General features: G+C 41.5%; 1 protein-coding gene across 1 annotated transcript in view; it reads right to left on the reverse strand.

The window, feature by feature from the left end:
• The window catches only part of LOC124613708, a gene marked incomplete at its 5' end in the record, with an annotated part of 546,162 nt that overhangs the window by 174,037 nt on the left and 348,999 nt on the right, over nucleotides 1-23,126 (reverse strand). Inside the window, one exon of the mRNA XM_047142427.1 lies at nucleotides 6,503-6,687. Within this exon, the coding sequence (XP_046998383.1) occupies nucleotides 6,503-6,687 (185 nt within the window). The remainder of the gene's footprint in view (nucleotides 1-6,502; nucleotides 6,688-23,126) is intronic.

The following is a 23,126-nucleotide window of genomic DNA, read 5'->3' on the forward strand; positions in this document are numbered from 1 at the left end:
TAATAAATGGTTCAAATGGCTCTAAGCACTATGTGACTCATCATCTGAGGTCATCCTCTAGACTTAGAACTACTTAAACCTAACTAACCTAAGGACATCACACACATCCATTCCTGCGACCGTAGCAGCAGCGCAGCTCCGTACTGAAGCGCGTCGAACCACTCGGCCACAGCGGCCGGCTTATTCGCTAAAAATATGAGTCCCAGACTACTAGTCCATTTTATGAAATCCGCGCATCAATACACCTTTTCATTTACGCAATATTTGCGGCGCGAGTTGTAGGTGATTCACCCCGTATATCATCATCGGAATCGCGCTGAAGTGCAGATACATTGTAGCAACGCCCTCAAACTAAAACCTTTCGGTTGCCCGGTATAAAATAACCACGTCAAGCCGTTAAAAGTTTCAGGCAATAAAAGTCTACAGCAACACGTCCTGAACGACTGTTATTTTATTATTTTATAAGGTAATGGCGTACGGCACTGTTGGCTGTGCAACAACAAGGGACGGATTCAGCTGCAGAATCGGGAAGGCTTTTCTTCCTATGTGTGCACCGGCCCCTTTTCTTGCAGGTATGTGAGAGTTGTGTGTTAGGTATATTTGTTGAGTTTAGGTGAATGCTATGTTTGTATTGCGTATTGATGATGAAAAGAGATGGATCCAGGTCCCGATCCACAGCTTACGCCTCTTGAATAGCACGAAGGTAACCATTGGGCTTTACGTCCCCAAAGGATAACATACGGATGAGAATCAACATTGTCCCATGTCCTCACCTTTCGAGGCACTGTGGATAGGTTTGGGATGTAACAAAAGACACTGATATGCATTCTGGTGATCAGGAACTCTACGCCATCACCTCTCCTCCCCTCGCCAGCAAAATACAGGGAATGGAAATTTCGTTCACTACAAGGGTTCTTATCGGTTTAGCTTAGGGCCAAGCGCCACCGCACAGGTGTGTGTTACCGACCTTGTCTGGGGATACGAGTATTTTATAAGAAGATGCTGAGCACGTCAAGAACAATTTTAATGAGAATGTCGTTAGAAATAAGAGTAAGTGAAAAGCGATCGGATTTGAAAGGGCGGTAGGATCTTGATACATGTTTTCTCCCCAGCTCTCCACAGTGTGCATCGAAGAAGCAATGACCCATATAACAGAAAATTACAGGAGTGCCATTAAAAGTTAGCCAGGAAAGTTGTTAGTGATGTCACTAATGGCACTGGTAAACCTTAGTGAATGTGAGGAAGAATTACAGAACCTGTTGATGGGGGTGAACACTCGAATTAGCAAAGAATGTGGACTGAAAGTAAACCAAGGAAAATCTAAAGGAATGGTGGTAGTAGAGATCAGATTTGTGATAAACTTAACGTCAAAACTGGGGATGATGTAATAGATTAAGTGAAGGAATTCTACTTAGTCGAAAGCGAAGGGTAGCAGGAAGAGGAGCACATAAGACACAATAGATGGCGTTCGTTGCTAAAACAAGTCTCACAGTGTCAAGCAAGGGACTTAATCAAAGGGAGAAATTTCTAGAGTGGTAAGATAAGAAATGAAGTGTTCTTCGTGAATCCATGGAGAAGCTCACCATGAGAAAAATGACTGAATAACCAACAAAGGGATAATATTCTCCGAGTCGGGACATGGAATGACAGAAGTTTGAACGTAGACGGGAAAGCAAGAAAATCTGAAAAGGAAAATACGAAAGCTCACTGTATATATAGCAGGGTCCGTAAAGTGAAATGGAAAGAAGACAAAGATTTCTGTCAGATGAATATGGGGTAATATCATCAGCAACAAAATAAAGTGTAATGGGAGTACGATTCGTTATGAACAGAGAAGAAGGGAAAAGATTCTGCTCTCGTGAACGTTCAGTGATACGGTTGTTGTCATCAATTTGGACAGCAAAGCAACGTGACAAACGTGGTTGAGGTATGCATGCCATCGTCGCAAGCAGGAAATGAAGACATGGATTATATGAGGATACTGAAGGGGTAATGCAGCATGTGAAGGAAAATGGGATGAAAATCTTATAATCACAGGCGATTGGCGAAGGAGTTGAAGCTACGTTTACAGACGAATTTAGCTTAGGCATTAGGAATGAGAGAGGAGGAAGACTATTCTACGATAAAATTCATATAGTAATACGAATGCTCCATTCTAAAATCGTAAGAGATGGACGTAGTCCTGGGAATGACCGGGAGACACGGGAAGATTCCAGCTGAATCACATCAAGGTAAAATAGAGATTCGGAAATCACATGTTGTATTGTAAGCATATTCAGGAGTAGATACAGATCAGATCACAAGCTCGTTACGATAAAGGTCAAGCTTACGTTTAAGAGTCTAGTCAGTCAGAGTCAGTGCACATAGAAGATGACTACGGGAGTACTAAGGAATAAAGAGAAACGTGTGAAGTTCTCTGAAGCTATACATACTGCGGTAATGAATACCTCAGTAGGCAGATCAGTTGAAGAGGAATGAATGTCAGAAAAACGGCAATCACCCAAGTTGGAAAGGTAACTATTGGTACAAGGAAGTTAACAGCGAGGAAATTATAGGTAACAAAATAAATACTTCATTTGATCGACGAAAGAACGAAGTGCAAAAATGTCTCGGGAATACAGAAACACATAAATGCGTTTCACTTAAGAATGAAATAATTAAGAAGTGCAGAGAAACTGACACGAAACTGGTGCGTGAGAATGTGAAGAAATCGGAGAAAGTGATTGTTATATGGACTGATTCGGCATATAGAAAAGTCAAAACAACCTTCGGTGGTATTGAAAGCAAGTGTGGTAAAATTAACACTGCGATGGGAATTCCACTGTTAAACGCAGAGGTGGGAATACATTTAAGTACATTTAAGGCCTCTCTGAGGGAACTTGTCTAATGACGAAGTAGAACAAGATGCAGCAGTCGGTAGGGACGAGATAGGCAAACCAGCTTTAGAACCAAAATTTAAAAGGGCTTTGGAAGACATAAGATCAAATAAGGCAGAAGGGATAGATAACATTACATCGGAATTTCTAAAATCATTGGGTGAAATGGCAAGAAAACAGGTATTCTAGTTGGTGTGTAGAATGTTAGACTTGGGAATTTCAGAAAGGCATCAATTTCAAAGATCGCAAGAGCCGACAAGTTAGAGGATTGTCGCACAATCAGCTTAACAGATCATGCAACCAAGTTGCTCACAAGAATTGTATACAGAAGAGTAGAAAAGTGAACTGTGAATATGTTACGTGTCGATAAGTTTTGCTTTTGGAATGGTAAAAGCACACCAGAGGCAGTTCTGATAATGGAAGCAAGACTAAAGAAAAATCAACACTCGTTCGCAGGATTTGTCTAGGAAACGCGTTCGACAGTGTGAAACGTTGCAACATGTGTGAAGCACTGAGAAAACTACAAGTAAGCTACAGGGTCAGACGGGTGATATGCAATACACAAATTGGAAGGTCAGCATGAAGTTCTCGCATTACAAAGGATGTAAGATAGGGATGCATAAGTTAGAAGCTACTGCATGGCAGGGAACTTATTAAGACATTAGTGAATAATTAATTAATTAGTGAATATTACATTAAGCCATAGAGAGTAAATGTCATCAAGAATATGGGTGTAAAGGCTACTCCGAGATAAAGAGGTTGGCGCAGAAGAAGAATTAGTGGTGGGTCGCATCAAAACTCTCAAAAGAATGGTGACGCTAAAATAAGAATTAATGTTCCCCAAGTTATCAAAAGTGTAGACGATCCTGCTATCGCCGTATTACAACAGTTCAAAGGAATTTGAGACACATCTCAAGGAATAAACCGTACAGGCAGTATCAGTCAGCCGTTGCCTTTAGAATCACCATGTTTTTATTCGAGAACAGGGAATGTCAAATTTCGTTCCTATTACCTGGAATTTGTCGTTCGCCATACCTTGCCGGTTTTCCTTTGTTTGTCACGTTACTCTTTGAACGAAATCTGTACGACCTTGTACATAGCCGGCCGAAGTGGCCGTGCGGTTAAAGGCGCTGCAATCTGGAACCGCAAGACCGCTACGGTCGCAGGTTCGAATCCTGCCTCGGGCATGGATGTTTGTGATGTCCTTAGGTTAGTTAGGTTTAACTAGTTCTAAGTTCTAGGGGACTAATGACCTCAGCAGTTGAGTGCCATAGTGCTCAGAGCCATTTGAACCTTGTACATAATTACTGTCTCTTCGAAATCGTTACATCAGAATTTTTATTCGGAACCATGGTGTTTCACGCGGTCGGCGTTCTGAACTGTTCGTACAATGATTACCTCATTCTGGCGAATACTGCCTCTAAACAGCCATTATGTTATAGTCTGGAAACGCATATGATCTTATCTTCTCCCTGTCGTTCAATGCCCGCCTCGGTTCTGTCTCTCTCCTCTTCTCTCTCTTTCTGTCTCAACCACACACCCATCCACCCAACAACCACCCACCCACACACACACACACACACACACACACACACACACACACACACACACACACACACACACACACATCTTCTTTGCTACTCTCGCCCTCACACTCTCTTAACATATATATCATGTTTGTAGAATATAAACTGCAAGTAGAGGCAAGGGGAAGAAGAGAGATTTTATTTTCAGATGAGGTAATTACAGACGACACGTATGATTCGGTTGACGACGGACGACGAGACGATAAATCCGCACCAACGATCTATCGCGGCATCCACCTTCAGCAACGTACGGAATAATATAAAAAAATAATTACACTACTGTCCATTAAAATTGCTACACCACGAAGATGATGTGCTACAGACGCGAAATTTAACCGACAGGAAGAAGATGCTGCGATATACAAATGATTAGCTTTTCAGAGCATTCACACTAAGTTGGCGCCGGTGGCGACACCTACGACGTGCTGACATGAGGAAAGTTTCCAACCGATTTCCCATACACAAACTGCAGTTGACCGGCGTTGCCTGGTGAAACATTGTTGTGATGCCTCGGGTAAGGAGGAGAAATGCGTACCATCATGTTTCCGACTTTGATAAAGGTCGGGTTGTAGCCTATTGCGATTGCGGTTTATCGTATCGCGACATAGCTGTTCGGGTTGGTCGAGATCCAATGACTGTAAGCAGAATATGGATTTGGTGGGTTCAGGAGGGTAATACGGAACGCCGTGCTGGATCCCAACGGCCTCGTATCTCTAGCAGTCTAGATGACAGGCATCTTATTCGCATGGCTGTAACGGATGATCATGCAGCCACGTCTCGATCCCCGAGTCAACAGATGGGAGGTTTGCAAGACAACAACCATCTGCACGAACAGTTCGACGACGTTTGGAGCAGGATGGACTATTAGCTCGGAGACCATGGCTGCGGTTATCCTTGACACTGCATCACAGACAGGAGCGCCTGCGATGGTGTACTCAACGACAAACCTGGGTGCATGAATGGCAAAACGTCATTTTTTCGGATGAATCCAGGTCCTGTTTACAGCATCATGATGACCGCATCCGTGTTTGGCGACATCGCGGTGAACGCGCACTGGAAGCGTGTTTTGTCATCGCCATACTGGCGTATCGCCGGGCGTGATGGTATGGGATGCCACTGGTTACACGTCTCAGTCACCTCTTGTTCGCATTGACGGCAGTTTCAACAGTGGACGTTACATTTCATATGTGTTACGACCCGTGGTTCTACCGTTCATTCGATCCCTGCGAAACCCTACATTTCAGCAGGACAATGCACGACCGCTTGTTGCAGGTCCTGTACGGGCCATTCTGGATACAGAAAATGTTCGAGTGCTGCCCTGGCCAGCACATTCTCCAGATCTCTCACCAACTGAAAACGTCTGGGCAATGGTGGCCGAGCACCCGGCTCGTCACAATACGCCAGTCACTACTCTTGATGAACTGTGGTATCGTGTTGAAGCTGCATGGGCAGCTGCACCTGTTGTACACGCCATACAAGCTCAGTTTGACTCAATTCCCAGACGTATCAAGGCCGTTATTACGGCCAGAGGTGGTTGTTCTGGGTACTGGGGTTTCTCAGGATCTATGCACCCAAATTGCGTGAAAATGTAATCACATGTCAGTTCTAGTATAATATATTTGTCCAATGAATACCCGTTTATCATCTTCATTCGTTCTTGCTGTAGCAATTTTAATGGCCAGTAGTTTATGTATGGCCTGCCGGGGATTTAAACGCCCTTACTCCACAGCATGTGATTCTGACAACATCTAAGATGTTACTGTAAAAACTTGTCAATTTGGTTTCTTGCCAGCAATATATTTAACATCACAAAGATGATACGATGGCCACTATAGATTGAGCAGTAAAAGACCCAAGTTACTTCGAGCTGGTGCGAAAGCTTCCGCACTGTCTGTATGTGACGAGAAAACTTATTATACATAAAGAAGTTGTGTGAAACTTTTGGCACCTGTGCATTAAGACATACAGTAATGCTAGTTTGACTTATTTTCGATGAGACACCTAAATGCTAATAAGCTACATTTGAAGGATTGTGCTTACCCGGGTAGTAGACCAAGGTCTTTCTCGTGACGTACGTGGTTCCCGGAATGTGCATCTCGCAGCCGAAGATGGTGGGAGATTCGAGGTTGGAGTCCTCCACGTGGGCAGAGGCTCGAACCTCGTAAGCTGCGCCACCCACACCAGGCGTCGCCGACGACTTGATCACCAGGTCGGGCAGCGTCCACCTGCGGGAACGCAACGGTGAGGTAGGCTTAGGCTAGACGCCAATTGAGGAGCGCATAGGACGGGGCAGAGCAGCACGCATTTTTGTAACTTAAGGGTGGACGTTCATGAAATTGACAGGAAACGTCAATCTCTATTTTTTAAATTTATTGCTAGAACTAATGAGCAATAAGTTCCCAAAGTTTCAGTGACGAAATCACACCCAAAGTGACTGAAAAATTATTAAATATGTGACTCGACCTTCCTGCCACGCTCACTTTTTGAAGAAATATTTCAATACTTGCTCGCTGAGCAAGGATTCCGTGGATTAATTTCAAGCAAACTTGCATGCAATATATCTAAAAGGCTATGATGTATAATCCCTGGTTTTATTTATCATCTGTCACTCTGTTCCATATCTTAGAAATGATGACAAAGGACCTGTATTGTTTGTGAAGAAGCAATTTTTGCTTTGCCTTTTGCTACTTATGCCGATGACAGGGCTATCAGACATTTTAACTGACGCGAAAAGTGCACTAGGGGATAAACATTTCCACATGGTGTCAACGGATGAACATCCCATTCATTACCTATGACACACTAGCTGGTGTAAATGTGTACAGGGTCAGTGGGATAATAACCCCGTCATTCACAAGGGGAGACTTCCAAATTGTATCCTGGATGTTACCAAGCCCACTTAGAGGTTTCTGATCGATACGGAACTTATAAAGAAGTCTGTTCACGGCAAAAACTAGAATCTCAATGAATCTCTAAAATCACTCTCATGGAAACGATGCCCTAAAACAACATTTTTATCTGCTGCAGTTTTCAGAATTACAGCTTACGACTCAGTTCTTGTATTTAATTACAGAGAATGGGCATTAAAATAGGAAATTTCGCTCAAGGCATCTTGAGAAAATTATATTTACAGCGCCTCTGTGCAGAAGAAGAAGTTGAAGGCCTGATGAAGGAAAGAAGACAGAAAACAAGAAACCAGAAGAGAAGCCTAGGAGGCAAAGAGGACCCTGAGACGAATCTGTGGCCTTCTGAAGAGGTGACACAAGAAAATACTTTCTGCTGAACTTTCAATTGCGTTTCCTGAAAATTAAGTTCTTTGGAGATATTGTGCCTCTTTCTCACAATCTTTGAATGACAGAATCAGAAAATTTTGTACACTTATTTCTACAAGCCGAATAACTGCTCCCTTAAGAGTAAATTTAGAAATTCTTACTGTTAGATGAGATATGGGGCAGAGTGCTTGTGATTTTGAATGAATTACACTTACATAATTGTAACTAAAAAATTACTAAGATTTTCCTGTTGGATATATTCAAAAACCCTCATGAAAGAGACTTACAAAAGGAATGAAATTAAACATCGAACATTTTGTTTACATCTTTTGAATAGCCCTCGACAAATAGGTACAGAATTATGTTTTCAAGTTAACTGTATACAGTGAAGAGCCAAAGAAAATGATACACCTGCCTAATATCGTGTATTGGCCCCCGTGAGCAGTCAGAAGTGCTGCAACACGATGTGGGCTGGACTCGACTAATGTCTGAAGCAGTGCTGAAGGGAACTCACTCCATGCATCCTGCAGGGCTGTCCATAAATCCATGAAAATAGTAGGGGGTGGAGATTTCTTCTGAACAGCACGTTGCAAGGCATCACAGATACGCCCAATAATGTTCATGTCTGGGGAGTTTGGCGGCCATCAGAAGCGTTGAAAATCAGATGAGTGTTCCTGGAGCCAATCTGTAGCAATTCCGGACGTGTGGAATGTCGCATTGTCCTGCTAGAACTGCCCAAGTCGTTCGGATGCACAATGGACATGAATGGATGCAGGTTGTCAGACAGGATGCTTACCTATCAGGTCCCCTATCAGGGGTCCCATAACAGTCCAAATGCTCGCGCCCCAAACCATTACAGGGCCTCCACCAGCTTTAACAAACCCCTACTGACTTTCAGGGTCCATGGATTCATGCGGTTGTCTCTATGACCGTACATGTCCATCCTCTCCATACAATTTGAAACGACACTTGTCCGACCGAGTTTCCAGTCGTCGACGGTCCAATGTCGGTGCTGATGGGCCCAGGCGAGGAGTAAAGCTTTGTGTCGTATAGTCGTCAAGGGTACACGAGTGGGACGTCGGCTCTGAAAGCCCATATGGATGATGTTTCGATGAACAATTCGCACGCTGACACTTTTTGATGGCTCAGCATTGAAATCTGCAGCAGTCTGCGGAAGGGTTGCACTTCTGTCACGTAGAAGTGGTTGGTCCCACTCTTGTAGGGTCTTTTTCCGGCCGCAGCGATGTCGCAGACTTCATGTTTTACCGGACTCCTGATATTCACGGTACACCCGTGAAATGGTCTATGAGAAAATCTCCACTTCATCGCTACCTCGGAGGTGCTGTATACCATCGCTCATGCGCCGACTATAACATCACATTCAAAGCCACTTACATCTTGATAACCTGCCATTGTAGCAGCAGTAACCGATCTAACAGCTGCGACAGACAGTTGAAGTCTTATATAGGCGTTGCTGACCGCAGCGCCGTATTCTGCCTGTTTCCACCTCTATGTATTTGAATAAGCATGCCTGTACCATTTTGTATGGCGCTTCAGTGTAGCTGAAGAAACTTGACAATAAATGTCTTAATTTCATGTAAAACATGGTACAAACCTTTACTTCTTCAGAATTGTGAACGTGGCGCATCTATTATATGGCGTGCGTTTTTCGTGAACGTCCGGCCAAAACAGGTGGAACTGGGACCGCTCAAATTGATATACGACGAGGTGATGGTGCTACTCCCGCCTGCGCCTGGTCGCTTGGCGTTGTGGCTGTGTCGCATTTTCTCGCACAACACGCCACGCTAACAATATGGGAGAGGTGAGGCGGGGAGCGGGAAAGCAGTCCTCTCACATACGCCTCCTTCGTCACCGTGGAAATCGGCAGTACTAGTATAGGCCATCAGAAAAACATTGCCTTACCACTACACCTTATTATCACAGAATAGTTACCCGTTCTTCGCCCTTTAAGCTCTCGGTCCTTCTTTATTAGCACATTATATTTTTCAGTTACTTATATCAGTATTGTTTTGATTTTTCATTGCGTTATTGTTATATTTTCTCAAGAACAATACGCAATTCAATGGCAGGTGGAAATTTCCAAGGCAGTATCCTCTTTGTGCTCCTGGTAGAAAGCGTACTAGTTCTAAAGTATGTAAGTTTCACTGTGGTTACTTTATATGAATATAATGTGAGACGTCGCATTTTTACTGAAAGCTAGAACCAGTCGAGAAATCTCTACGAATGACAATTTTTTTTAATTGGTGCATAGTGATAAGATAAAGTGTTGTAGTGGCTGCATGAATAGTATCAGCACCAATAAACTAATCACACAACAGTCTACAAAAATAAAGACCGTGGTCGGTATTATAACGAAAATATCAGAATTATTCTCAGTTGCTGACAGTACACTGACCATTTTGTTGATTGGATTACTTGTTTACTCTTCTCAGTAATAACTCTTTCACCCGTGAATCTCATATGGTCAGGTGAGTAACCATTATCCGTCCTATGTGCGTCACTATACCTGAAGAGGACACTCGTCATTATTTTCATATTTCTCAGGTGAAAAATAGGAAAAACAACCTTTGGTAAGTTTCCATTGCACACCTTCAGTATTAAAAATACGATGGGTTACTGTGATTCCGCTAGAATTACTACAGAATTGGCGATTTATATTTCTGTTAATTGTTAACCTATTCTGATTTGAAGAAGCATCATCCTTTTTGAGTTCCGCCTGTATTTAACGGTTTTAATTGTGTACCTTTTGCCAAAACACAATATAATTTTCACGAACTTAGCTTTCAGTAGCCATTGTGACACAATCCTGAAACAGAGTGAGTCATTAAACAAGTAACTGGCGACCAGTGAGTTCAATAATTTACGGGAAACCTCTTTGTATCGGCTTTCAGTAACGTAAGAGAAGAAATTTACGTTTATTTTCGTACTAGGAAATTCTCTTTCCGCTAGCCGTTGATGACTTTTAAAAAATGACATTACTGGGCCAAAAAAAAACCTAATGCTCCTGTTACCGCCGTGGATAAGGAACTTCCGTACGTCAATAATTAGGAAGAATATTCTCTTTCCTGCGTTCTACCATTTGCCAAAGTCTACTTTCGATATCGCAGCGGTTTAGCAGCTATGAATGTTGTTGTGAGTATTTCGTTCTCGCGTGGATGCGATCGGAAGTGAACGCGATACATAATATCCATTTCCTCGAGGCTGGCTCCTTCAAAGTCTAAAGACAAAAATAAATATCACATGCCTTAACATATGCTGTAATATGCAACAAATTGAAAATCATAGGGATTCCTATTTTTCACTGCAAACTTACCCAATTTCTGACTTGTGTTACTGAAATGCGAATATCACAATACGTACGACCATTAGCGAGAGGAAGGGCACTTCAGCATTATGCTGACAGTTCAAGTAAAAATCTTTTGTTTGTGTGATAGCTCCTGTAAAAGTGAAAGGTGTGTGAGTAAATTTTCGTAGGAGTTTTTCTTGTCTTGAATGTTAAGAATTGTGCTCATAGGGTTTGAATTGCTTAGACACGTTGCACTGCGTCGGTAGAGAGATACGCAGCACAAAAATGAGTATAGGAGCTCTTTACTCAGCAAAGGTGCACGCTAGATTTACATGTTGAAAAATGGCTCTGAGCACTATGGGACTCAACTTCTGAGGTCATTAGTCCCCTAGAACTTAGAACTAGTTAAACCTAACTAACCTAAGGACATCACACACATCCATGCCCGAGGCAGGATTCGAACCTGCGACCGTAGCGGTCTGGCGGTTCCAGACTGCAGCGCCTAGAACCGCACGGCCACTTCGGCCAGCTTTACATGTTGATCGCGAGGAGAATAGAGGAGACAGAGAGTTGAGCTTTGCTGTTTTAAGTGAACATTCGAGTTTTGGTTCAGTAACAGTAAGCAGCAAACAATGGAGATTTTTGGGAGTTATATTGTGGATTAATAGAAGAAGCACTGTGAAGAGAAAATGAACTGTTTTTTACGCTGGTAAGTTTGTACTATTTGTGAATGATGGATTACCGTTAATATTTAAATTTGTTTTGTTTGCGGCAGCGCTTTGATAATGCACCATTCTTGGTTCGTCAGACATTAAGATCAGGAATCTTTTTCCTTTCCTTCTTTTTTTTTTGTTGGTATTTATTGATCATTGTGAAAGAAATTGATTTAAGAATAAGATTTTGGAATTTTGTTAAAAGAAAGATTATACTTATGAAGATAAATTTTTGTAATTCTTGTATTACAGTTACATGACTTCAGGTGAAGCTTAATTATTATTGAAGTGTCACTAGATGTTATTAAGTCAAATTATGTCATTGTTATTGAGTTAATTTAACGCAATTATCGACAGCCCAAGAGTCAATTACGTTTCAGTTTGTTTAATCCCATTATGAAAAATGATAAAATGGAATGAGCGTATGGCATCGTTGACCGGGAGGCCCCATGCGGGGAAGTTCGGCCGCCACGTGCAAGTCTTACTTCAGCCGAAGCAACATTGGGCGATTTGCGCGCCGGTGATGACGATGAAATGATGATGAGGACAACACAACACCCAGTCCCCAAGTGGAGAAAATCTTCAGCCCAGCCGGGAATCGAACCCGGGCCCATTCGTAAAGGAAGCGAGCACGTTACCACCCAGCTAAGCAGGCGGACATAAAAAATGATGAACTAAGAATTATAACAATGTTTTCAGAGAACACATTGCACCTTTGCGTTTCTCAGTAGTTAGATTTTGCGGCTCTGTTATGGGGACGTGCTGTAACTACGGGAACAGTTTGTACTGTATTATTCACTGCGACTCGGGTAATCCAAATAGTGTAAACAACAGCATGTTTCTTCAATTAAATTTCACAGGGACTAAATTTAGTTTCAAAGTAATCAGGTTTTCATCAAAGCTTACAGTCAGATTTTGGGATAAAACAAGTTTCAGACACGCCACAATTTTCTCTAAGCATTCTAGCAGTTGAATTTTGTCACCAGTTACACGAACTATCAGCTTAAAGGTATGATACTGGTACCAGTAAAAGTAATAAACCCAAACTATAGCATCCTACAGAAAATTTAACATTAGAAACACAATCAACATTGCAGATCCACTTTCATTAAAACAAAGTTAAACGGATAACTTTCAAAATCTTTTGAGGAAGATCATAGGAGCCGGCCGCAGTGGCCGAGTGGTCCTACGTCCGGAACCGAGCGACTGCTACAGTCGGAGGTTCGAATCCTGCCTCGGGCAGGTTAGTTAGGTTTAAGTAGTTGTAAGTTCTAGGGGACTGATGACCTCAGATGTTGGATCCCATAGTGCTCAGAGCCATTTGAACCATTTGAAGATCATAGGACTCACGCATGAATTCAGCCAGAGCAGCGTGTAGCCAACTTGCACGCCAAAAAATGCGCAGGACCTCCCACTAGCAATATATGTCTGAGTCTGGTCTTACGTGTTAACTGTAGAGCACTCATTACACATTCAACCAAACCTATTCTGACAGAGGTCATCTAGTGACCAATGTAGGCTTCCCAGCACTTCGATCACTGGACCACTACGTGACCAATGCGTGGTTGCTATTACAGCTGTCCGATACGTTCGTCTCCCTTCATTGCCCGCGTAAAGCGGCAGCCAGAAATTACGAATAACTGGGTAAAAAAAGGAAGTGGAAAGACATATATTGCTAGTGGGAGGTGACTGAGATTACAGCACGACGCATATGTTGCATATGCGTCTTATAAATACGCAAGTGATTCAGTGATTAGTATGCACTTAACTTTAGTTGCGGGTACCCTGAACTCTGTACAACCTGATCCCACAGAGACCGAATTTTTACCCTAATACTATAAACAGATTCCTCAAATTTCGGGGAGGTTAGGTATAATTTGTGCTCCTTGGTTGCACAGTACAGAAATCCTCATGGATGTAAAATATGTCATGAAACAAGAATGACAAGTACAGCTTGCGTCCATAGATGGTAAGTGGATGTCGTGTAAGTAGAATCAGTCTGCTCTTTAATTTCAAGGTTTATCGTCAAACATGTTTCAAATACGTATTTATGAGGGAGAGTCATTAAATTTTAACCACTACGTCGAAGGATAAAGTTCGTTATTTGTTTCTTCCTTTTTTTTTTCTTTTTTTCCATGGAGATCCACGTTTTCATTCCTGATAGACATCGAATTGCAGCACCACAGTACCGTAGCAAGCCACTAGGGGAACCAAAACCAAAGGGTGTAGGTCAAGTGTCGCACCGTGATTCGTTTTCGGCAGCAGCGGACGTGCTGCATCTGCGTCGGGTTTAAACCACATTACTGCTTTACCTGTCAATGAAATTTGTACTTATTTGAACCAGTGAACTTAGCTTCGAAACGATAGTCAGGAGCTAAAAATTTACGTACAACCATGATCGATCGAACATCCGCAAATTTTTAAATCAGCGCTGTACCAAAAGTGATTTATTTTTAAGGAAGTATTTTATTGTGCTGAAATATACTCTCAGACAGAAAAAAATTACGGTCCACAAAGGAATTTCCCGAACTGGATGGAAATCGACAAATGATAATAGTTTTAGAAAAACTCGATGATTTATTCAGGAGGGAGAACTTAACAAGTTGAGTAACTCAATAAATTATTGGTCCAACTCCGGTGCTTATGCAAGTAGTTATTCGGCTTGGCATTGATTGACAGGGGTTTTTGTATATCCTGAGATCGGATCCAACTGGATCATGCCGTAATGCTCCAAATATTCTCTCCAAGCACTTCGGCGAACTTTCTGGCCAATGTACGGTTTAGAAACCACGAAGATAAGCGGTACAAACACTCGCCATGCGCTGATGGCCTTTATATTGCTGAAATGAAAGCCCAGAATTGCTTGCCATGAAGGACAACAAAACGGTGTGTAGAGTATGACCGACGTAGCGCTGTGCTGTAAGGGGGACGAAGACGATAACCAAAGGTGTCCTGCTATGAAATGAAAAGGCACCCTAGAGCGTTACTCCTATCTGTCGGGCCCTAAGGCGGTACCCACCACTGTCCGGATCGTCCCCAAACACCTCTTCAGTGATGAGAGTCCCTTTTCGAACTGAGCCCGGATGTCCAGCGAAGATTTTTCGAGAGACGTCTTGGACAGTGGTGGGATACCACCTTGACTGTAGCCTCTATACGGTCCGGCAACCAGGAGTGATGGTCTGAGGTGCCATTTGATTTCATAGCAAGGTCCTTTTGATTGTCATTCGCGGCATTGTTACAGCACAGCTGTGCATCGACGATACTCTACGCCCTGTTTTGTTGACCATAGCAAGCCATCCTGGGCTCTTAGAGTGTACAATAACATACAATGATTATCAACACTTCCTTAAAGTTGTTTATATTAAGCAAAGAATTAAAAAAGTGACAAGAGCAGTTTAATTTTGTATCCACAAAAACTTTTAATCGACATAGATTGATTTCAGTTTCTTTTTCCAGAATGTTTTCTCCGTGCCAAATGTATGTTAAATTCGCCCTCATAATTTGTGTTTCAGAAATGTTTCCTTCCTTTTGTTTTTTCAAGAAGTTCACGACAGTGTTCTCATCTCAATATAATCGGCGCAGACGATGATCGAGTGAAACGTGAAATACCCGTCTTTACACATAGCTGTCTATGCCTTTTCACGTAGATGAATTATTGCCCTTTCCACCTATGATGTATAATTTACTGTATTGAATTATACCCAAAGTATGTGTGTTTTCTGTATTTTTGCTGTCAGACTGCCTTTCACTTGCATGTTTTCATATGACGCAATTTCTAGTTAATAACCGCCTAAGAACAATGTCGCTTTTTAGAGCTGTGTCCCAATATGTCATGCTCTCGTTTCAGTTCGTGACTTACAAAGCGATCTGACGTCACCTTGTTTCAAGTTCCATTGCTTTTTGCGAACACTGGACGTGAGCTACTTTCTCACATTCAAAAATGCAGCGAAACGTGAAGTTACATCTTATGACGTCACAAACTTCCATGATGACATTTTATGTACACGTAGGAAGACGTTCTTAGCCGCGCTCGATGTACCAGCATGTGTCATATGAAGTGCTTTTCTGACCGCTCTAAGATACAAGAAATATTCATCGGTGAGAGTCAAAAGACCGACATTAACTCTACGAAGAAATAATGTGATGTATGCAAGACAAATGTCTACAGAGCATACCGGCATCACGAGTAGCTGTTTCCCGACAATCTTTGAATTTCAGGCTGAGAACAGTTTGTCTGTACTTCAGGCTACTGATATTTTACGTCCCGACATGCTACTTGTCAAATTCATCTGGAGGCACAGTCATACCGTACGCTAGTAACGTTGTGGAAAGAGAGCAGGTTGGCGCTGCCAAAACCCCGGTGTCAGGCGCAATAAAGTGCCACGAACTTCACATTTTCCAGTTAAACCTTAAGGCGACATGCTCAAGCGGCACCACAGCGCAGGGCGTCGTATTAAATAGTGGTTGTAGTTCGGCCGGAGGTGCTCCGACCAAGGGAGAGATTTGAAAGGAAAGTCACTATTTCACAACAGCTAAGATCCGCTGCTAAAATAAATATTTTTAACTACAGGTTTCAGATTATTATTAACAGCCTCAACAATCTGTGTGACAGCCTTTTTACTGTGGTACCAGATAAAATGAAAACCATCCTGCACCTCGAGAATAGTGAAGTGGCTTATATAATCCATGGTAAAGGGCACTGTTGCACTTAATTAATCTTAGAACACTGTCGTAATCATCCTCCTGTGTGGATTGCACACACAAGGCATCACCCAAGCCTGGGCTTCAATTGCAAAGTACTGTGCATCGTGTCCTGTCATCTTCCGACACAGAAAGCAATTCCAAGAAAAATGAACTGCAGCGGACTCTCATTGGATCGAGTGAATTGTGCGTATATGCGGATACTGAGGTAAGAATTTCGAGCTACAATGACTTGGTGGCCCCCTTGTGGAAGGACATTTGAGGAGGGAATTACGGCTGCTGGCTGAGCGCGGGACTCACACAACGAAGCATAGACTATTGCAAGTTAGATGTCCTATAACTAAGTTCGCATTTCAATAACAGCATTGATATCTGTTCATCTTGCAGCTTCATTCCTCTTAAATCACATCCTTCGTTGTTTGTTCGACGGTAAACTATGTACAACTGTGTTGTATCCTTTTTAACAAGAAACTATCTCTTCCCAGTCTTCCTCTTTTATTACCCACTCTTGTTTTTTGTACATGATATACATTACCCACCTCTATGTCTTTTATTTCGCCGTCTTATATCAGGATCGGGAATGTCTAATACCATCTCGCATTATAGAGGGTTTTTTCAAAATTACAGAAACTAGTTGGGTGCAGTTTTCGTGCCTGACATGTTTCAAAAATAGCCCAACAGTTTTTGCAAGGAAAAAAGATTGAATAACCAGCGGAAAGATAACGTTCTAGGAGTCGGGGCGTGGAATGTCAGAAGCTCGAACATCATAAGGAAGCTAGAAAATCTGAAGAGTGAAATGTAAACGCTCAGTCTAGATACAGTAGCGGTCAGTGAAGTCTAATGGAAAAAAGACAGATTTCTGGTCACATGAGTATAAGGTAATATCAACAGCAGAAAATGGTATAACGGCAGTAGCATTCATTATGAATAGGAAGGTAGGGTAGAGAAAGTGTTGCTGTGAACGGTTCAGTGATAGGATTGTTCTTACCAGAATCGACAGCAATCCAACACCGACAACGATAGTTCAGGTACGCATACTGACTTCGCAACTTAAAGATGAAGAGATTGAGAAACTATATGAGGGTAGATGAAGATATTGAGAAAGTACATGAGTATATTGAAAGCGTAATACAGTGTGTAAAGGGAGATGAAAACCTGATAGTCATGGGGGACTGCAGTACAGCTGTAGGGGAAGCAGTACAAGAAATAATTACGGGAGAATATGCCCTTGGGACAAGGAATGAGAGGTAACAGACTAATTGAGTTCTGTAGGAAATTTCAGCTAGTAATAAAGAAAATTCTGTTGAAGAATCACAAGAGGAGGAGGTATATTTGGAAAAAGACACGGAAGATATCAGTTACATTATTACATAGTCACACAGAGACTCCAAAATGAGATGGTGGATTGTAAGCGTAGGCATGAGCAGATACAGACTCAGATCACAACGTAGTAGTGATAAAGAACAGGCTGACGTTTAAGAAACTAGTCAGAAAGAATCAGTACTCAAAGAAGTCAGGTATAGAAGTACGAAGGAATGACAAGATAGGCTTCTTTGAGGCTATAGATACAACAGGAAAGAATAGCTCAATACGCAGTACACTTGAAGATGAATGGACATCCCTAAAAAGGGCTGTCGTAGAAGATGGAAAGAAAAACATAGTCACAAAGAAGGTAACTGCGAAGAAACCATGGGGAAAAAGAAGAAACCTTCAGTTGCTCGATGAAAGCGGGAAGTAAAAAAATGTTCAGGGTAATTCAGCAACACAGAAATACAAGTCACAGAGGAATGAAATAAATAGGAAGTGTAGGGGAAATTAACACGAAATAGCTCAACGAAAAATGTGAAGAGATCGAGAAAGAAATGATTGTCGGAAGGACTGACTCAGCATACAGGAAAGTCAAAACAACCATCGGTGAAATTAAAAGCAAGGGTGGTAACATGAAGAGTGCAACGGGAATTCCACTGCTAAATACAAAACAGAGAGCGGATAGGTGGAAAGAGTAAACTGAGGGTCTCTATGAGGGAGAATTTGTTTGATGCGATAGAAGAGGAAACAAAACTCGAATTGGAAGAGATAGTTTGTCTATTATTAGAATCATCATTCAAAACAGCTTTGGAGGAATTAAGATCAAATAAGGCAGAAGGGGTAGATAACATTCCACCAGAGTTTCTAAAATCATTGGTGGAGGTGGCAACAAAATTACTTTTGACGTTGATGTGGACAATATATGTGTCTGGTGACATACCATCTGACTTTCGCAAAAAGTATCATCACACAATTCCTACGACTGCAAGATCTGACAACTAAGAGAACTATCGAACAATCAGTTTAACAGTTCACGATTTGAAGTTGCTGACAAGAATAACACACAGAAAAATCGAAAAGAAAACTGAGGATGTGTTAGATGACGATCAGTTTGGCTTTATTAAAGGTAAAGGCACCAGAGAGGCAAATCTGACGTTGCGGATGGTAATGGAAGCAAGACTAAAGAAAAATCAGTTCACATTCATAGGATTTGTCGACCTGGAAAAAGCGTTCGACAGAGTAAAATGATGCAAGGTGTTCGAAATTCTGAGAAAAATCAGAAAACTATTGGGGGGAACGGTTAATGTACAATATGTACAAGAGCCAAGAGGGAATAATAAGAGTGGACGACTAAGAATCAAATGCTCAGATTAAAAAGGGTGTAAGACAGGAACGTAGTCCTTGGCTCTTACTGTTTAATCTGTAAATCGAAGAAGCAATGACAGAAATAAAAGAAAGGTTCAAAGGCGGAATTAAAATTCATGGTGGAAGGATGTCAATGATACGATTCGCTGATGACATTGCTATCCTGAGTGAAAGTGAAGAAGAACTACGTGATCTCCTGAATGGAATGAACAGTCTAATGAGTGCAGAATATGGACTGAGAGTAAATCGAAGAAAGACTAAAGTAATGAGAAGCAGCAGAGATGAGAATAGCGAGAAACTTAACATCAAGATTGAGGGTCACGAAGTAGATGAAGGAATTCTGCTACCTAGGCAGAGAAATAACCTATGACGGACGGAGCAAGGAGGACATGAAAAGCAGACTATCACTGACAGAAAGGGCATTCCTGGCCAAGAGAAGTCTACTAGTAGCAAATATAGGCCTTCATTTGAGGAGGAAATTTTTGAGAATGTACGTTTGGAGCACAGCGTTACATAGTTATGAAACATGGACTGTGGGAGAACCAAAACAGAAGAGAATCTAAGCATTTGAGATGTGGAGCTACAGACGAATGTTGAAAATTAAGTGGATTGATAAGTTGAGGAATGAGGTACTGCACAGAATCGGAGAGAAAAGGAGCATGTGGAAAACACTGACAAGGAGAAAGACTAGGATGATAGAACATCTCTTAAGACATCAGGGAATGACTTCCGTGGTACAAGAAGGAGCTGTAGAGAGCAAAAACTGTAGAGGAAGTCAGAAATTGGAATGCATCCAACAAATAATTATGGACGTAGGTTGCAAGTATACTCTGAGATGAAGAGGTTGAATTGGCGCGGGCCACACCAAACCAGTCAGAAGACTGATGACCAAAAAAAGAAAAATAAATTGCGTTTATTTCCTTTTGCCTTGCAATATGCAAAGGCTGCCTATTACACCAGTTCAAATAACCCATTTCTCAGTCATCTCCGTTTATACTTCAAAAGTCAACTTACTGTGTGTCACATCAATCCCTACTTAATACCAGAAAGAGAGTGATCAAAAGCAATAGTGTAGACACGAGAATCGAACTTCAGACTGGCAAGCTCTTCTTATTTGCATGGCACAGTGATGTGGAAAAAGAACTTTAAACGAAAACTTGAACTTCCACAAATTGCGTCAGTCTCTGTCTAATCTCCTAATAGATAGATAAAGATAGTTTTAAAAACTTTATTTTCAGTTTCGTGTGATATCACCCTCCTTCCAGATTCCTATATTATAAGGTAACAATTATCAGTGAAGGTATAGTCCTTTGTTTAGTTTCAAATACTCTTAACTCAGTTGCAATTACGTTACAAGAAGGCAGACAAACATATTATGGAATATACGAGTATGTATGAAATTGCTGTACTGAGTGGTCATAGATGTTTAATACCTTCCAGAATGACTTGTTTTGCTGTCGATGATGTGTTTTATCTTAAATTAGTAAAACAGTTATAGTTGCTGACATATTTTGATTACCTACAGCTGCTTCGTAATTTCTGTTTTTTCTGAAAATCTGACATAAAGCGACATTTTTTGAAGCGCTTATGACATTTTATGACAATTAAATATCATTCTCGGTCAGGACTTCCATCAATACCCTTCATTTGTTTCAGTGTGAATGGGAAAAAAATGCTTATAACGAAATACGACCGAAACGAACTGTTCGCCGGTAACTTTATTTCTAATACTTTTTGTTATTCTGATGGCCAGGCACTTTCCTTCTGAAAATTAAAATTTCTTCCAGATCAATAAGAAATTACATTTTGCTCATGTCGGTGGCCTCAAACTGGACTACGTTACTGTAAACAGACAATCGTTTATTTTTGAGTTTTTCGAAAACTGCGACAACAGATGAAAACATCGATAAAACGCGGTATTTGGTAGAATAAGACAATTAACAGTATATCAGATAGCTTCCACACCGACAGGAGGAGGTATCTGCATCTGTATCTACATGAGCACTCTGCAGTTTCCAATTAAGTGCCTGGCGTAGAGCTCTTCGAACCACCCTCAGACTATTTATCTGCCGCTTCACATTCAAACACCGCGTGGGGAAAATTGAACCTTAAATCTTTCTGTACCAGATCTGACTTATTTTGCTATGTTGATCATTTCTTCCTAAGTAGATTGGCAACAGTGAAACATTTGCACACTCAGAGGAAAATATGACTGACATTTCATGAAAATATCTCGCCGCAACGAAAATCACACTTTGTTTTCATGCATGCCATCCCAACTCGCTTTTCATGCCCGTGACACTCTCCCCCCTAGTTTCGTGACAGTACAAAACGAGCTGCTCTTCCTTGAATCTTTCGATTTCCTCCGTCAATCATACCTGCAAAGGACCCCACACAGCGCAGCAATACTCTAGCGGAAGACGAACAAGCGTGGAGCAGGCAGTCTCTGTAGTAGATCTGTTGCATCTACTCACTGTCCTGCCAATAAAACTTAGTCGTGGTTCCGTCTTTAAAGTTGTCCGTATTTGTAATTCCCTAGTATGTAGTCAAATTGGCAGCCTGCAAATTTGTATGATTGATATTATAACTTAAATTTAACGGATGTCTTCTTGTACTCATGTTGATGACGTCATACTTCCCCTTACTGATAGACAACTGCTACTTTTCGCACATTCAGATATTGTGTCTACGTCGTTTTTCAACTTATTTTGATCTTCTGGTGACTTTACTAGGCGGTATAATGACAGGCTCACCTGCCAACGGTCTAAGAAGGCTGCTCAGATTATCTCCTAAATTAATTATTTAGTTTAGAAACGACAGAGGCCCCATGACACTTCCTTTGGGAACGCCGGAAATCTTTTGTTTTCCTCGGCATTTACTACTTAGTGTAGCCTTTCTGAGAGCAAATTACGGATCCAATCCCAAAATTGAAGCCATACTCAATAAGAATACAAGATATTAGAAGTCTCTTGTGAACGGTGTCAAAAGCATTCTGGAAATCTAGAAAAAGAACCAAATTTTGGGAATCAGTGCTGACTATGTGCCAATAGATCGTTACCTTCGAAGTAATTTATAAAGTTTGAACACAGGATATGTTCCAATATCCTACTGCAAGTCGACGTTAGATTTATGAGTCTGTAATGCAGAAAATTATCTTTATTTAATTTCTTGAGTATTGGTGTGGCGTTTGCAGTTCTCTAGTCTTTTGCTGAGGATCTTCTCTTAAACTAGCGGTTGTATACGATTGCTTAAAAGTGGCGCCATTGTATCAGAATACTCTGAAAGGAAGATTACTGGTATACTGTCTGGTCCAGAAAACATGTCTTTATTAAATGCTTTAAGCTGCTTCGCTACGTTGAGAGTTTCTGCTTCAAAGTACTAGTGCTGAAAGTTGTTTTCGAATCAAATTTTGGAATATTTATTTCGTCTCCTTTGGTGAAGGAACTGCGGAAAACTGTGCTTAATAACTCCGTTCCAGTGGTGCTGTCATCGGTTACGTTACCACTGGTATCACTCAGTGAATGCACTGTGTCTTGCCGCTCGATTTTGTCTATTGGTTTTCAGTCAGATTTAGAGACGTAGTATCATTCTGAAAGCTACTAAAAGCATCTCGCATTTAGTCCGTGACAAGTTTCGAGCTTCAGTAACACATAGCCAATCTTAGAGACTTCGTGTTCTTTTAAATTTGACATGATTTTCTCGATGCTTCTGCTATAGTATTCTGACCTATATTGTGTACTTTGGGGACCAACACCATCTGTAATTAATCTATTTTGTATAAACCTATCAGCCTCCTCAGGTACTTTTTACTTGAATATAAACCACATCTCGTCTACATTTACGTAGTTCGTTAGGAAGTGGTGGAGGCTGAGACAGGCTTCAAGGGAATTTTTATTTGCTATTTTAAACAGATATATATTGCGCTTACATTTGGTGGATTTGTATGTTTTGGTGGTCAGTTTCGCTACAATCATCTTGTGGTCACTAATACCTGCATC

Source organism: Schistocerca americana, chromosome 4 (genome assembly GCF_021461395.2).
Source record: "Schistocerca americana isolate TAMUIC-IGC-003095 chromosome 4, iqSchAmer2.1, whole genome shotgun sequence".
NCBI classification, from domain to species: Eukaryota; Metazoa; Arthropoda; class Insecta; order Orthoptera; family Acrididae; genus Schistocerca; species Schistocerca americana.